Below are 16,963 nucleotides of genomic sequence, written 5' to 3'. Positions count from 1 at the left end.
AATGGGTATTTATGTATGTATTAATTTAATGTATGTGCTCATTTATATTTTAAGTAGTGTTTTTGAATTTAATTATATTTTAATTAAATGATAGTTATTTTGTGAATTTTATGTTTGTAGGAATTTGGTATACATTTTAGTTGAAGTAAACGTGCATGGAAATAATTTAAATATCTGACAGTAAGTATTTGTAATGGTTGCGGTATGAATTCGTTGGTGATGTTTATAATATAATAGATGATTTAGAGGTAAAAGTTTTTGGATATTTTATTTATTTTATATGTGGAAATGTTCATTACTTTTTCACGATCAGATAATTTCATATATGTTCTTTTTACCGGGTTTAAAGATTCAGAAAATTGTCATGTATTTTCGTGAAATTTTTCTAATTTATGAGAAAAAAGCAGTATACATGGATATAGTGAAGAGTGTGCGCAATGCCATTTTTGTGCAATTCTTGGATGTTTTTTTAAGTAAAAATAAGTTGGCGTGTACATGGTTTATGTGTATGTGTTATTTTGAAAAACGCGTAAGGAGTATGGTATTGTGCACTTTTTCCCAATTTTGCAGTGAATATTTGTCATGATTAAGCAGTTTTGTTAGATAAAATTTCTAGCATAAGTGTAATTCGGCTAGTAGATTGTTGGAAGAAGTGTTCAGTAGATAAAAAGAAAAGAAACATGTCTTTACTTCGTGAAGACAAAATGGCGGCGGGAAAAAAAAATAGAGGGTTGCTGTAGGAGAGTTGGTCGGCAAATTTTCGCCAAAAAAACGCCAAGTTACCATAATGTAAAGATCAACCAACAAAAACTATTTAATGACTATGCATGAAATTGATCCAAGATTTTGGTGTGGTATTACTAGATTACATAGCCAACAATAAAGCAAAGACATACAAAAACACATTTTATGACTATCACATCATCAAAATAACATGTCAGAAGAATATGCAGGGAAAAGGTCACATTAGTAATGAGTATGATAACATCTAGCTGAAATGCATACTTGACAGTGGCAAGGCTAGCTGGCAGTAGTGTTGTTGATTGCTTTTCATGGCAGTAGCATCCATTCCTGTAAAATTGCATGTCAGAGCTTATGGAGGATGCCTGGCAGCACATTGAGACCAACTATGCATCATCTCAACATGTCCCACACATGCTGTCTGGAATTCAGGCAGATGTGGAATGGTTTCACTCTTCAGATAACTTTGCATCACTGGAGCTCTGTGCGGGGGGATGCTATCGTCCATAAATATCACGTTGGTACCCATTGCAGTGATAAAAAAAGGACGCACAAGAGGTTGTAGAATTTCTTCAGGATATCAGATGGCTGTGATGAAACCAGCAGGAGTTGCGTAGTGGTTGGTGTGGCCGTTCATTATTATTCCAGCCCATACAAGTAAGCTTCCTTCTCTGTAATTATCTTTTTCAACGATGTTTGGCCCCCTATAGCATGTCACTGGCTCTTATGATATTATTGCCCTTTGGGAATTGTTCTAAACATTAAAAATCGAGACTCATCTGTAAAGAATACGTGGCCCTACTGCTATGTTCATAGGCCCAGTTCAGCCATGCTGTGGCATGCGATGGAAACAAAGGACCACAAACCACAGGTCGTTGGGCACACAGTCCACATTCATGCAGTCAATGCAACACAGTTTGTGGGTATATGGGGCATCCTGCAGCAGAAGAGAGATATGATGCCAGCTGCCGTGCTGATAGTGATACATATCGTGTTGCACTTAGCAACAAAAAGCATTCGTCTGCTTTTGTGGTAATCCTCCAGCATCTACACCCGGCTGCATTTTCTACATTCATTCTTGATCCCTTTGGTAACAATTTCACAGATTATTGATGACACTATGATGCACATTCAGCTCTCTCACAGCAGTGGATTGTTTTGCAGCATCCTGGCAGCCTTCTAACGCACTTCTTTGTGCAAATGGTGTCTTCGACTCGTGCTTTCCGCTTTTGATGTCACGGATTACATGAAACTATCACTGTTTGGGAACTGACGTACAGATCTGGCCTACCTCTTTTTAAACCGTTATGGTGTGACTGTGGGATTGAGTTCTGGGCTAATTTTGGTTGCCTATTTGCATTTTGCTATGCAACCTCTACCTTAGATGTAAATTATCTGACTAGTCATTCGCTGTATTGCTAAATAAAAGTTCTTTCTCTGAGAGAGAGGGTGAGCATACACTTAAAGCTTACTATGATAATTTGGTTTATTTTTAGAAAAGAAGCTTACGTTATAGCTAAATCATAATTCATGGAGTAAGCAAACAGTATTATAAAGAAAAAGAGAACTTATATATAATGTGGAATTTCTTTTCTATTCCATGTTGATAAGTGGTTTTTGATAACATACAATTGGCAAAATCTACATATTATGGACAGCTATGTGGTGAAGTTTCAGTAAATTAAATGACATGAATGCGTAAGGCATATTAATTCTCTTGTAATAAAAAATAATTACTATATATTCCCTCGTATAACTTGCACTTTTAATACAAAAAATAAGATCAAAATTTATGGTATGCATTATAACTCCAGGTATAAAAATGATAAGTTTAAATATAAGGAAAAATTAGATTTCTACATGTACCTAAATGCTGTTTCTCGTGAATCTCCCGATTTTCTACAATGAAGTTTGAACACCTTCTTCTAGGATAGGCCATTTCTTTACTCCTTTAGGCGAAGCACATTCATTCTTTGGCATATTAAATATTATGATATCATTTTTCTTCCTCTCAAGTATGGTGCTTTCACCAAAACCAGGTATCCTTGTTGCAAAACAATTTTCATTTTCTTTCGCAATTTGAATGACTTTGCATTTGAAACCAGCACTATGTTTGTTTTGATTGGCAGGAGCCATATTTTACTACTAAAAGGAACACTATATCATCTGTATTTCAAAGCAATTGTGATTTGCTAAAGCCTTCAATGTTCACTTAAATCACAGAAAGATAAGACTATAAAAAGAGAAAACATCCGAGTCCTAATTCGATGAATTCATTCGGGTCGAAAGTACATTCGTATCCCAAATTATGTCTCCTTCTCTTGAACCCTAGAATAACATACTTGTGCACACCAGCGATGAATTCAAACCATCCTCTTTGCTGAATTATTTATTCCTTCAAGCATTTCTTCCACACACACATATATCATTCTTCTTATGACTTGTCATTTCAGTATACCACTGTTCGAAAGCTTAGGGAAAATCTTCAAGTGAATTACTTCGAAAGATAAGAGCGTAGTACATATTATCTTTCAAGTTGTTTTGTAAAGAAAAAAATGCACATGATACAGTGAATATACCTAAAAATTTTAAAATGTAGTTTGAAATTACAGGTGTGCGTTATAAGAAGGAATTTGCTGTAATTGTTTGGTTGTAAACCATGCATGGGGGTAAACCATGTGATATAGTATATTCATATAAAGTAAAAGCTTCTTTTAAATGTATGCATTATGTTGTTTTTATCTTTTTGTATTCAAAAATGAATTACATTAAATAAATTAATTGACAGCAAGTTTAATTTTTAAGTGTGTGTGTGGGGGGGGGACGAGAAATCTGAGTAACAGGAGTTTTATTGTTTGCAGTTATGTATATTTACATTTGTAAATTCAATTCATTCAAAATCTGTTTCTTTACTGAATGAGCAGTTAATACTTTTAGCAATCATATCACTGTTTAAATTATTTTAGTTAATTCAAAATGGCGGAATTGGTCCAACTACGGTTGGAATATGAAGTTCCTGAATTAGAAGAAATGAAACGTGTGGGTTTGTTTAGCTTGTCTGAAATAAGGTATTTTGTTTTCTTATATTTTACAGATTTGGTCTTATAATGTGTAGTATTTGAGCTGGTATGTTGTTTTAAATGAAACATTGTAAATTTATAACATATTTGATTATTATTTATTTATTTATTTATTTATTTTTGTAGGAAAATTGTAAAAAAGAGAGAAGCTTTCGAATACAAACTGCGTCGAAACAAGAAGAGAAAAGAAGACTTTCTTCAGTATATTAAGGTACTTCTATCTGGTATTGCAGTGTAATTATTTAAAGTCTCCCTAATTAAAATATGTATCTGTGCTTTTCCATTGCAGTTTGCTTCAATATACCAAGAATTTTTTTAAAATTAAATCTTAAAATGTTTCTTTTTTTAATTATTACATTAATTGTAAATGTTACTTGACCTAACAAATGTTTTAGCTTGTTATTCTTAAAAATTATACCATAGAGAAAAATATCATGTGATAAAGTTTACTAAATTCATCAAAGATCATACAGTGCTGAAACAAGGAAAAATCTATAAATGCCATGTTATGCAGTTAAAATAAAGTGCGTGGTAAAATATTGTACCATGGCTGTGAACAGTTTTTAACTTTGTTTATGAGGTTTTCAAGGTAAAATGTTAATAAAAAAGGTATCTCGTTAAAGTAGCCACCATGCCTTATTGCCCAGCTTGCAGAGTACACTCAAATGTCACCAAAGGTTATGCAGAAGCCAAAAAAGTTGTTACCAATCATAATTTTTTTTTTTTTTTTTTTTTTTTTTTTAATTAGACAGAAAAGGAACCTTAGATTCTTGTAAATTTTAAATAAAACTCTTCAATGATTCTCAGGGCAGTCCAAGGAGGTTAAAATGGACGGAGTAATCCTAATGTCACAAAAAAGAAGTCGAGAAAATGCCAGAAATGTGACGTCACGACTTACCATGGCTGTTGCACAGCATATGGATAAGATTACAGCATACAGAAACATACTGTTAAATAAAATTACACTGACTTTGAGAGCAAATATCAATGTCCGCAGGCTCAGGAAAGTGTCTTTACGCATAATTTGTATGAAATATCATTGAAACTTGATGACTAAAATTTTTCATTTTTTTAAGGTTGCCATAGCATTTTCTATTTGTTAATAAATTAATTTTAAATGTAGTCAAAATGCTTGTAGTGGCCACTTAACCATAATTTTGCTAATATGTTATTTTTTGAAAAATTTATTATTACAATTTGCTGGTATACTCGAAACATTTAGTTTCTATTATACTGTTTCATTTGTTTTAGTATGTAACAAAAATTATAAAAAATATGTAATCTTAAAAAAGAAGTATAACTTAAGTTCACATTTAAAAAACCTTTTTTAAAAATCATATTGAATTTAAGGTATTGAGCATATAGCCTAATTCAGCAGCAGCTTTTACATCCGTTTATGTAGTTTGCTGGTGAGTTTTTCTCGTTGTACAGTGTCAAGCTAAATTGCATGGCAAACAGGGTTGGATTTACGTATAAGCTACACAAGCTCTAGCTTTGCCCCCCCCAACAAAAAAATTAAAATATAGTATAAATATCATTAAAATATATTATAACAGACTTATAAAGGGCCCCATATATCAAATAGCTTAGGGCCTTATCAAGTCTAAATCTGGCTGTGATGGCATTTAATAATGTTTATTATTTAGTATATTCTACATATAACAGCCTACATGTAGTACAGTACCAAGTAGTAAAAGTGCTCGAGACTAGTTTGAAAATTTCATTACTATATGCTATTCCTGTTTGAAGTCTTCCGCAGGTGAAAAAAAGAGATATGATATGTCATCCATTGCTCACTTACACTGCACATACTTCTATTTCATTGTAAGTTTTGCTGGTCATGGTGAAAAGAGGTACTTGTAGGCTTAAATAAATTAGTGCATTCCCTGTTATGTGATATTGTTGGGAGGATTTCACAGCTTCAGGGGGTTAAGCAGTAAAACCTTTTATTTAGCAGTTTTAGTTTATGAACATTAAAAAAAAAAAAAAAAAAAAAAAAAAAAAAAAAAACTTTTACTCAAGTTTTAGTATTTATCAACATTTTCTGTACTTTTTGTTATTTAATTTATATAAAGATGTAATATTTATTTAATTAAAGGAAAAACTAGATCTAAATAAATATATTGTGTTTTTTGAGTTTTGGAAAGGGGGAATGATCATCTAACAGTGGTGAAATGGGTAGGAAAGCAGGTTGAGAACTACTGTCTTATTGTATTACAAATTCAAATACTATCTGAAACCTTGATCATCTGGGCTGATGTCGGAAGTAGATAATGGATAATTAAAAAACATGAATAATTGAAACTATCTATTTTATGTGTTAATTTCTTTTTAAAAATCAGTGATTTTACTTTGTTTTTGAGAACGTTTAAATATTTGTCAAATTTCACTGTGCTTTTCCCCTCTGTTTCACTTTTATTTTTGTGAACATTTGAAACAAAATCATCCACATGATTCAAAGCTTGAAAACCCAACTCAGTTGAATTGCTATTGAACCATTCCCTGATGTTTTTCTGATCGGCATTTTCTAAGAATTTTACATTTTCAGTTTTTTGGCATACAACTTCAGTTATTGCCTTCACTTCATCCCAATTACATAAATCTCTGATTGCTATGTGAGGAAGAATCCTTCTCCATAATCAAATTTATGCCTGTTTGTTTTTTTACATACTCTCATGCATGGTGCTGAGTGTACATCCATGAACACCCCCATCCACAAACCGTATAATTCAGAATACACTGTAACTAAAAATGCTGTATTTTAAAATATCCTGAAAGTGATGCTAACTGTATAGAACCCCAACTGTGTACAATAAACTCTCTCAATTGCAGTAATGGGACTTTGTGATTCTGGATAAGAGATTTTTAAGGATATTTCAGCATGTATTTCTAGAACTTACTTGTTCATGTTTTGTGATCCCATCTTTAGAAATATTAGCATGCAATGTTCATTGATCATGTTTCTCATTTCAAAAAAAGGTTCATGGACACTAGCTTCAAAATTCGCACATTGACCACGTAAAAAGTGATCGGTAGTCCATCTCTAAATTCTGAATAACTCCTTGTTCTGTTCGTTGCATAAGGTTATTAGGCAGTAGAAACATAACACAAATGTTTTCCTGTCATCAGATTGTTAGCCTATGACATATTTTTTTTATTTTATAGGTCTAAAATACCAAGCTAGGTTGCATTAATGGAATATGTTAAAACATACAACAGCTATCTGCCGAAGGGGAAGGGATGCCTTCATGAAATGAATTTCCAAGAAAAACTGGCTTATATTTATGTTACTCATGAAAGAAACCATGAAAACCAATCATGTAACCAGCCCATTCGTCTCTGATTAAACTCAAGTTAAAGTCCCACTATTCAGTAGTCTTAACCATTCAGCTGGTGGGGCCCAATTTTAATTTAGATCTTTGAATGTGCCATTATTTTAATATTATATGTTAACTGGGTGTGAGTTATGAAATATTTTTTGGTTTATAAGGCAAAATACGGAGGAAAGACCTTATTCATTGATATTTTGTTCTTGCTGTAGTATGGAATCATTAGCATGTCTATATTCAGTCAGATCCATGCATTTTCATGCATAATGAAGAACTGACTCATCTATAATCCCATGTGGAATCATTTTAGTACCTGTGTTCTCAATACTGCATTTATTATCACCACTACATTTTATGAAGCTATTACTGTCATAGATTAATGCTTTAGAATTAATAATTTCAGATAATGGGTTTCCCTGAAAGTACCTGTACAAGTGTCAGTTAAACTTTATCTAAGAATGTATTCTTCTTGTGTGCTTTCCCTCTTTTTCTTAAAAGAATGTTCTTAATTTTGTAATGTTTTGGAAGTATTGAAAACTAATAATATTTATAGCAAAAAACTTCAATATATGTATTTTTTTTCTTTTATAGTTTGAAATGGCTCTTTTGATGTTAATTTCAAAGAAGAGAGAAGTATGTATTGTCTGCTGTAATTTGTTTAGTATTTAAATTGTACAGTTTATAATTCAGCGCAAGTTGTACTTTTATCATTTAGCATCAATTCATGATGTAATTTCCAAACCAGTATTCATTATTGTTTCTCTTTTCCTATAACTCTTATTAAAGCAGTCAATTATCATTCTAAATATTTAGTCACTGATTCACAGTGAAAACTGTATAGTTTTTAGATGCTTAAAGTTGAATGGTGGAATAAATATCCTTCTCAATGCACATTTGAAATTGCTATATAAGTTTACTTTTAATTGTATTTTGACAATAAACAGACTTAAATTTATAAAAAGGAAAAGAAAATAATCATAGATTCATGATATATGTAGAATTTGATTTAACAAAAAATGATACTTCAGTGATGTTTTAAATAAACTCATAAATGCAGAGGGAAAGGGAATTGCTTTGCCAGTATGTAGCAAAAATTAATATATATGGCACTGTGATAGGTATATTTTAATTAATGCTTGTTTTTTATTATCCAAACGTTACACAATTCATATGAAATATGAAAGTTAATATGTTATTTGAAATTTGGGATATACTGCCAAATACATTGAATCTGTGGAATTTCATATTTTACTGCCATGTTCAATGTACTCAATAAATAAAGAATTAAGGCAAAATGAATATTATATGCATTTTAAGCAGATATTCACAACACCTAGATCCACTACAATACTAGCAACAAGAAGTGGCTGTGAAATTATTCTGATACCAGAGCATACAATTAAAGCAGATGATTTAGGTTTACTTTTGTTACCACTTCAATTACTAGCAGTGGGTACTGTGTATATTCTGCAAGTGTTTATATGCTAACATCTTGATAACTTTTAGGCTAGATTTTGTATTTATTTTGTCACATTTATCTGTCTGCATATTTTATGCATGCATAATAAACCCAACATTTTCAAAATTTCCTGTAGGTTATAGTGCAGGGATTGTCAATTGGGGGGAAGGATTTTATAGTTTCAAGGGCAGGAATGCACTTAGACTTTTATTTATCTGTTAAGTATTTTGTTTTGTCTAATGAGTACTGGAAACTACTTTTATTCCAGTATTGGTATTTATCAACATTTGCTGTACTTTTTTTGTGTTTAATTTATAAAACACATTAAAAAAACAAGTATACTTGTGCTGCATTATAGTTTCTTTATTAAGTTAGGTAATTATTTTCATAGCAATCAGAATAAAACTCTCCAAATTTGTTGAATGTTGTACAAAATGTAATTCTGCTTTTTTTTTAAGTTGCTATGCAACATATTTGTTTTATTATTTATTTATTTACTTACTTACTTAATTTTCTCCTTTCATTTCCATTGGCAACTCTGTTTAATAATTAGTATTTTTGCAGGTTAAAATGATTATATTAAAAATCTGTGAAGTTGAAAAGTATTTCATAGATCCTCGTCAATTTAGTTATCTGAAATTTTATATTTGCAATAGTTTTTGCTGTCATATTTTTTTAATCTAAATGTATAAAAATTTATATGAGTAGTACATGATTTTCAGAGGCTTATGATAGAATCTAAAAAGAAAGAAATTGATAATGCTATTGCACAAAAAGTCAACCGTTTATTTAAGGTATGTCCTTTTTGCTCTTTCTTCATATTTAAAAATAGTATTTTTTCATGAAAATTATGATCCAGAAACTTACAAAAATGAATTATCCGTTTTAATGAATGCAAAAATAATTGTCAATTCAAAATATGCCAACAGCAAAATTTTTCTTAAATGGTTATAGCACAGTTACAGTTTTTCTTAATGGTGATAGCAGTTAAAAAGTTCATGTTATTTAAAGCTACTTGAGAAATTACTGTTTACATGTTTGTCAGAAGTATTCAGAACTATTTTGGAGAATCATTGCTCATTTCTTCGCTTTATATGATCAAACTAATAATCCTGAAATGTAGCTATTTACATTATCAGATAGACGAGATAAAAAGTTCTAATAAACCATGTTGGATCAAAATCTGTAACCTAGTTTACCAATTTTTATAATTTTTCCAAAATTGATCAATTATTTTCAATAGTTATATTTTTATGGTTTAAAATTCTCACATGATAATAATTTTAAAAAATGATAAAGGATTAAAATTATCATCACAGATAATAATTTTACTCCTTTATCATTTTTAAAAATAACAGTAATAAAAGAGTTAATCAGGCATTCTGAATTTTTTGATAATTATTTCACTTCATAGTGATGAAGCTTCATTAAGACTTAGTATGTAATATGTTTTCAGTCACACATGAAAGCTTTTGTTGTGTTTGGGAAACAACAACAACAAAAGCTTATTTGGAAGTAACTGGATGTTTTCAATTCAAATGGAGTGTGTGGGAAAGGCATATTCGAAAAAATATACTTCTGATGATTCTCACTCCACGAAAAATCACAAGCTCTTTGCCACTTTGTGAATTGGCTAAGCACATCTGTTTGGTTATCTGTATGGCTCACAGGTACTATTCATAAATAATAATAGAATGAAGCATTTTATAAGAAAAGACTGATGTGGCCAAGACATGACCTCTCACCAATTCCATCCTAAGACATGAAACTGGTGGAATAATAATGAGCTTTAAATAAACTATCACTTCCTGTTGATCATATGTAAATAATGTATAATTTGCTTATGACCTGCCTATGGCCCAGTGTTAATTATAAACATTGCTCATTTTTTATTATTTTATTCTCCCATACAAATGGACAATTGTAATTCTATGTGCTCATGTACACATTTATTTTCGTGCTTTGATATGAAAGTATCATTGATTGTAGTTATCCTCTGGTGATATTATGTTTTAATCATAAATCTATAGCATAACAATTACAGAATTTTTAAAAGCATCATATCTTTAGCTGTAGGTACATTTTTCAGTGTTCCAAATAGTAATTTAGTTTTTTAATATCTAATATTTATTTGTTAACTCGATAAGGTATTTTCACCCTCTTACCACATGTCTTCATAGTGTAAATTGAAGCATATCTGGCTAGATATTGGGAGGTTTGCATAGACTCCTGTTACTAAGGGCTTTTCATAGTTTCTATAGAATTCTTTAAGAACTTACAAACTATAGAAAATACTTTTAAAAAAATCGTATTTTACTGAAAGAGGATAAGGGAATGCAAAGCAGAAATAATTTATTCCTTGAACGATGGGCAAAATGCTCGTGACTTCATGTGCCGCATATTAAGTTGAATTATTTGGTGATTTTAAAGAGTAACTTATTGTAGTTCAGCGAATTCCCACTCTTATTTTTCTAGTCAAGCAACCTGCTGTGAAGCGCTTGTTTACGCCTCTTAATAAGAGGTTAAAATCATGAGGCCAGAAATTTAAAGACTTGAATTCTATAGAATTTTCATTCATTAAAGAAGTGATCTCAAACTGGTGGCTCACAGGCTGCATGCACTTTCCCAATACTTATGCACTCACTTATGCATTGGTTTTAATACAGTGCTTTTAAATTTCGATATATAATGTCATTGTACTGTAGATTGCAAAATACTGTCTATTAAGAAAACAGAAAAGCACTAGCAAACATTTCAGCAGTCATTACATTCCAGTTGAGTTCGAAGTTAGTGCTGGCACATAGCCAAAACTACTTATGTAAGGCTTATAACACCACTCTCAGAGCCACTTTTAATAGAACACAGCCTTCTAATTTCAATTTCAGACCATTTGAAGCAGCTTTTAAATGCAGTGTTTCCAGATTCTGCTATAGCAAAAAAATACCTCATTCAAATGCAATCTGTGAAAGAATTTGTTCTTTTATTTAAAAAAGGGGCAGGGACCATGTTTCAACCAACTTCAGGTATGAAAACTTGTGAAGCCATTTTCATAAAAAGGAAATGTAGGCAAATGAGGAACCATGCTATAGAAAAAGATTATGTAATTCAGAACTTAAGCGTGCAAAGCAGACTACTTATAAATCTTTTACATATTTTTACATTCATAATTTATAAATGAATTAAGTATTTTTGTTGATGATTATTTGTATATTTCTTGTCTCTATCTAAAATTTAATTTGGTATTTTCCTCCCTCATTTCTGTGTAAAAATGAAAAATAAAGATATATTTCTAAATTTTTGTTAATAGCTGGTTATATAGAATAGCATTTAAGATACTAATATATTCTTGTATAAACTATTTCAGAGAGCCATTTCTTATTTTCCAGAAGATGAAAAATTATGGCTAGATCAGATCCAATATTGTATAAAAATGGTATGTATATTATTTTTTAATGTTTTATACCCTGGAAATAAAACCTCTAAATATTGCTAATTTTTTTAATTGACTTATGATCTATAGAATTTCCATACGCATTATACATTAATTCTGATTATAAAACTGAACTGCTATGAACAGTTAAGTTTAATGGTAAAGAAAGAGGACAGCAAGTAATTTTGTACAATGCACTTTTTTTCCCTTTGTTTTATTTATAACTACTTTCATTTTTTTCCCCCTGAAGGTATTTAAATTTTTTCCCCAAATTCGATCTAAAAAATGTCACATTTTTCATTGCACTTTTGTGTTCATTTTACATTCATAAACTGGAAAATCTTATTCAAATTAACATTTGTAATATTTTTAAGGATTAAGAAAAAAATTTTTTTTCAAATAAAATAAAAATATTTTCCGTGGAAGTTACCTTCTCTTCCTACATGAGTGCCTAACAAGGAAGTTACATTCACAGTTGCATATATACATAAAAGGTAGAATTATATTCGATTACAATTACAATAATGTGATGTTTTAAAACAAGGTGAGACAGTCTCCTTTCTAATTCTTTTGCTGTTACTGTTTTTCTTCAGTGAATGTACAAAGCGCTATCTTGCCAGTTTCCCTCCCCCCTCCCCGGTATGTAAAATCATTTACAGAAAATGTCTTTTTGCTAGTGTTAGTAGAGCTGGTAAACATTCAGGAAAACCTTTCCTTTATGTTCTATTGTTGCATGCATTTTAGTCAGTCAAATGAAGTCACACTCTTCCCAGACTCATTTACAGGCATTTCAGTTCTGATTCCGAATCAAAGTCTGAATCCTAAGAAATTACCTGCATACATTCTAATTCAACCATTATTTTATGGGAAAAAAAAAAAAAAAACAGTAATGTACAGGTGAAAAGTTAAACACTGAATGATAAAAATTTGCTTGGTCATGCAAAAAACTTGAAACAAGCATGTGCTTTTCAATCAGAGTAGAACAAAATAGATTTCACAACTACCACTTAATGGACATCTGCTGCCATCTATGTGACTAATTTGATATTCAAAATAGAAAAGATTTGGTTAAAACAGTAAATGCAACAGAGAAATAACATTGCCCATAGAGCATATGGGCAAATCAGTTACGGCTCAAAAGCACATGGGCAAAATAGGCAGGTAGTTAATATATACTAGATCTTTATTAAATATACATTTAAAACATGTATGAGTTAGCAGGCTGTAAATTTTATTGAGCTTTTATAGTGTGTTTTCATATATGCTTTCTCAATGTATTCTTTATTTTCAGAAATGGCATGATTCTGTTAATGCTTTATACACCAGAATGCTGCAAGTACACAGCAGATCTCCCGGTAAGAATTTTTTTTTTATTTTAAATTGTATGTCTTACTGGAATTTCTCAAAATGACTATCTCCATAAGACGACTGTCTGTAAAAGTGATCGATATTACTAAAAATGCAGTTATTGGTATTCATATATTTGCTAAACATAAAATGAAACTTAATAACTCTAGCAAAGTGTAAACAGGAGTGTAAATTTATTGCGTCTTTCAAACAATCACTTTGTGTGGAAATCCATTCTTAAGGAAGAAAAATCTGAGATTTATCTTCTGAAGAAGGAGTGTTAATTTTTCAGGGTAGAAAAATTCTGCATTAAATGTAAATTATGCAATTAATCACAAAATAAAATGCTATTTCACCATTAAAGTTTAATGGTAATCAAATTTATCATCACATCACACACACAAAAAAAGAGGGAGTTTCATTTTAAATCACTTTTTCCATAGCTTTGAAATTTTTATTTTCCCATAGCTTTGAAATTTTAGTCTTTTCCCATAGCTGTGAAATTTTTATTTTCCTGGAGGTAAAAACTAACTTTAGTACTGTGCAAAATAGCAGCTTTAAATAAATTTCAGAGGTGTTACAATAGAACAAAATGGTTATTTAAGTGAAATTTTTGTGCATCATTATAGAAATATTAAACCAGTGTGTATTAAGAATATATTTTGAGAGAACAACAAATGCTTGCTATTGAATAAAACATGCAACAAATATTGCTATTGAATTATTAAAACAATAATTCAACTGCAATATTTAATGAATTAGTTAAAAGTAACATAAATGAAGGATCTATCATACAATCCAGTCGTACTTTACAACAAAGTTAGAAAGAACTGGATCTGAGTACTTCAAAGTAAATTATAAATAGAGTTTCTTAGATCAAGATACTTATGCACACACTCAAAAGATTCAACAGTTGTGAGGAAGGGCAAAATATGAAACCCTCTTGAAAGCATTTCAACATTTAGAAATGTATCTTATAAAATTTCTTTGTCAACAACTAAAATAAGGATGCTTTTGGGAGTATTTTGTATGCTAAAGATTTTTAGCTTCTTGTAGCTAATTACAGTAAAACTGCAATTATCTGAATCAATTGGACTGGACCACATTAGGATAATTGGATTTTTTCCAAAGAAAAGGTCTACGTATACTTTAATTTATTACTATATAAACTGTACGTTGAAGATGAGAGAAAAAAAATACTTTTAAAGGAAAAAAGGTTTTAATTCATTTAAAAGAAAATGCAACACTTTTACGTACATGTTATATAGCATATTGTACAGTACTTACAAGTGCTGAAAGTCATTGCTTGCTTAACGTCTCAGTTAAAGTAAGCTGTTTGACTGTCTTCATCTGTTTTCAGGCAGCCAAGTTGTGCATCCACTTAACAGTTCACTTAACAGTGAAAAAATTAACAGTGAATGGTTGCATGTGGTCACACTCAAGCTAATGCTCCATCCACTTCAATGCAGTTTCAAGACCAGTAAATGCTTCACTAACTGATGGTTTCGTGTCTACTTCAACATTGACATTTTCAATAAATTCATCATCGTTTAGAATCTGAAACCCAGGATTTGCCAAATCACATACCATCCATTTTGCTGTATCCTCAGCACTAACTTCTGAACATCCACGAATTTTCAAAAGAATGTTTCTTAATTCCTCAAGTGACTCGTCCTCCTCCTCATCTCCTGCATCTTCCCTTTCCTTTTTTTGAGCTTCTTTTTCTTTTTTCTCCTTTTCCTCTTCTTCTTCAGTTGATTCTGAAAAATTCTGAAAGCCATTCAGATAGTCAAAGTCATATAACTGGAATTGTGCTGTATTATTAAGCAGTGAATAAAGTTTATGTTAGTAACATTGGAAATTTGAGCACTTAATTGTTAATGCAGTTTCACAAATCTAAAAATCAGCCAACCAATATAGCACCTTGATTTCATACATAATCTTTGCAAAGTGCCATATTTTGTGATTCATCATGCTGTTTGCTCTTGACTGTCACACTTTGCTTTTTTAGCCCATTTAGAATTGCACTATCCTTCACTTGAAGGAAATGAACAAAAAAAAATTTTTTTTTTTTTTTGTTTGTTTGTTATATTAGAGTCTAAGGGAAAAAAAATTAACAAGAAAAGTATTTATTTTTATTGAAGCTACAAAATGTTTTTAAAATGTAACGTCAGTCAAAACTGATTCTGTGGAAATCTTTGCAACATTTGCTATACAAAGGCACATAACATTTATTACAAAAAGTCATAGTTTGACTACCAAAGTTTTGCATCTTTTAGTTCTGAATTCATAATGTTATTTGTGAGATCCTTTCTTGTTTCGCCTTATTAGAAAGATGGTTGGCCAACACAATACAAGGTGTGACACACACACACACACAAAAAAAAAAAAAAAAGAGAGAGAGAGAGAGAGACTGATCCAATAAATCATTGTACTTACAGAATCAGTTTTCTGTGACATTATCACCTTCTATGTAATTCCCGTCAGCATTCACACACTTCAGCATTCACATGCTGCCATTACTGGTAACAGTTTTGGAACAAGGTTTTTGGAAGGCCCTTCAGAAGATTCTCTATGTTTGCCTGAATGTCTTCAGCTGAGGTAAAATAGATTCCCTTTAAGTAATATTTAACTTTAAGAAATAAAAAAATGTTGCATGGAGCCAAATCAGGTGAATAAAGAGTACACAGTAATGTTTTTACTGGTCAGAAACTGCTTGACAGATACGGCCGTGTGAGTGGGGGCATTGTCCTGGTGCAATGGCCATCCATCACTCCACAACTGTGGCCTTTTTTTTCCTAAATTTTTCATGAAGTACTTCAATGTAAGAGTATTGATTAACAGTCTGAGCACTGGGAACCCATTCAATCTTGATGAACATGCTGGTTGCCCAGCACATCCATCATCTTCCACACTGTACCTTCCCCTTGAAAACCACTTATGCCATTCAAACACATATGCATGAGACAAATGTTTCCTCTGTGGCTGATTTCTTATGTTTCACAAGAAACTTGATGTTGATTCATTATCATTCCACTGTTGTTCGGTTTTTACATTAGACATTTTTCCGGCAGAATGCAGTTGGTGTTCACTAAATGATGCAGTACTCCCTACTGGCATGGTCAGTTAAGTCGAAACTGGCCACATGGATAGAGAAGGTGTGTGGCATAACATCACCAAAACAGTTGTTGCCAACGCCACTCTGTTTTCAAGCTACACATAGTCTCTTTTTTTGTGTGTGTCACATCTCATAGTATATGAAGATGAAAGCTGTCAGTTTTCAGAATATTCTTCTCTTGTTTTCAGCAATCTTGGCACAACACTTCTTTGAAAATCTGATAGGTAAATTTTGGAGTCTACAGCAATCTTACGAAGTTTCCATGCATTTGATTTAGCTACATCAATGAAATTCGTAAAAATGGGCCACCATCATTTCTTATACTTTACTGGCACTCTATATACATCGCAATAAAATTGTTCAGAGGTCCTAGCTATCGATATATTTGTGATTTCTGATGAGTTTAGGTTGCTTTATGGATACAGATTTATTTTCTTTTCTTGAGTACCTCTTTGTTAT

At 31.2% G+C, this 16,963-nt stretch overlaps 1 protein-coding gene across 5 annotated transcripts in view; it reads left to right on the top strand.

The window, feature by feature from the left end:
* LOC118201308 (U3 small nucleolar RNA-associated protein 6 homolog) overlaps positions 1-16,963 on the top strand; it is a 62,934-nt gene that overhangs the window by 7,981 nt on the left and 37,990 nt on the right. For 3 of the 5 annotated variants that reach the window (XM_085821115.1, XM_085821117.1, XM_085821119.1), the window contains 6 exons: positions 3,708-3,809; positions 3,948-4,032; positions 7,742-7,783; positions 9,332-9,403; positions 11,974-12,042; positions 13,331-13,394. In XM_085821115.1, coding sequence (XP_085677241.1) covers positions 3,718-3,809; positions 3,948-4,032; positions 7,742-7,783; positions 9,332-9,403; positions 11,974-12,042; positions 13,331-13,394 — 424 coding nt within the window. In that variant the 5' untranslated portion in view covers positions 3,708-3,717. Of the gene's footprint in view, positions 1-160; positions 181-3,707; positions 3,810-3,947; positions 4,033-7,741; positions 7,784-9,331; positions 9,404-11,973; positions 12,043-13,330; positions 13,395-16,963 lie in introns of those variants that run through there. The other 2 variants (XM_085821118.1, XM_085821120.1) reach the window with 2 other exon arrangements.

Source organism: Stegodyphus dumicola, chromosome 7, assembly GCF_044657685.1.
Source record: "Stegodyphus dumicola isolate Sdum_Otavi_A_Nest chromosome 7, ASM4465768v1".
NCBI classification, from domain to species: Eukaryota; Metazoa; Arthropoda; class Arachnida; order Araneae; family Eresidae; genus Stegodyphus; species Stegodyphus dumicola.
The sequence above is the reverse complement of the archived record's forward strand: the minus strand, read 5'-3'. Positions and strand labels throughout refer to the sequence as shown.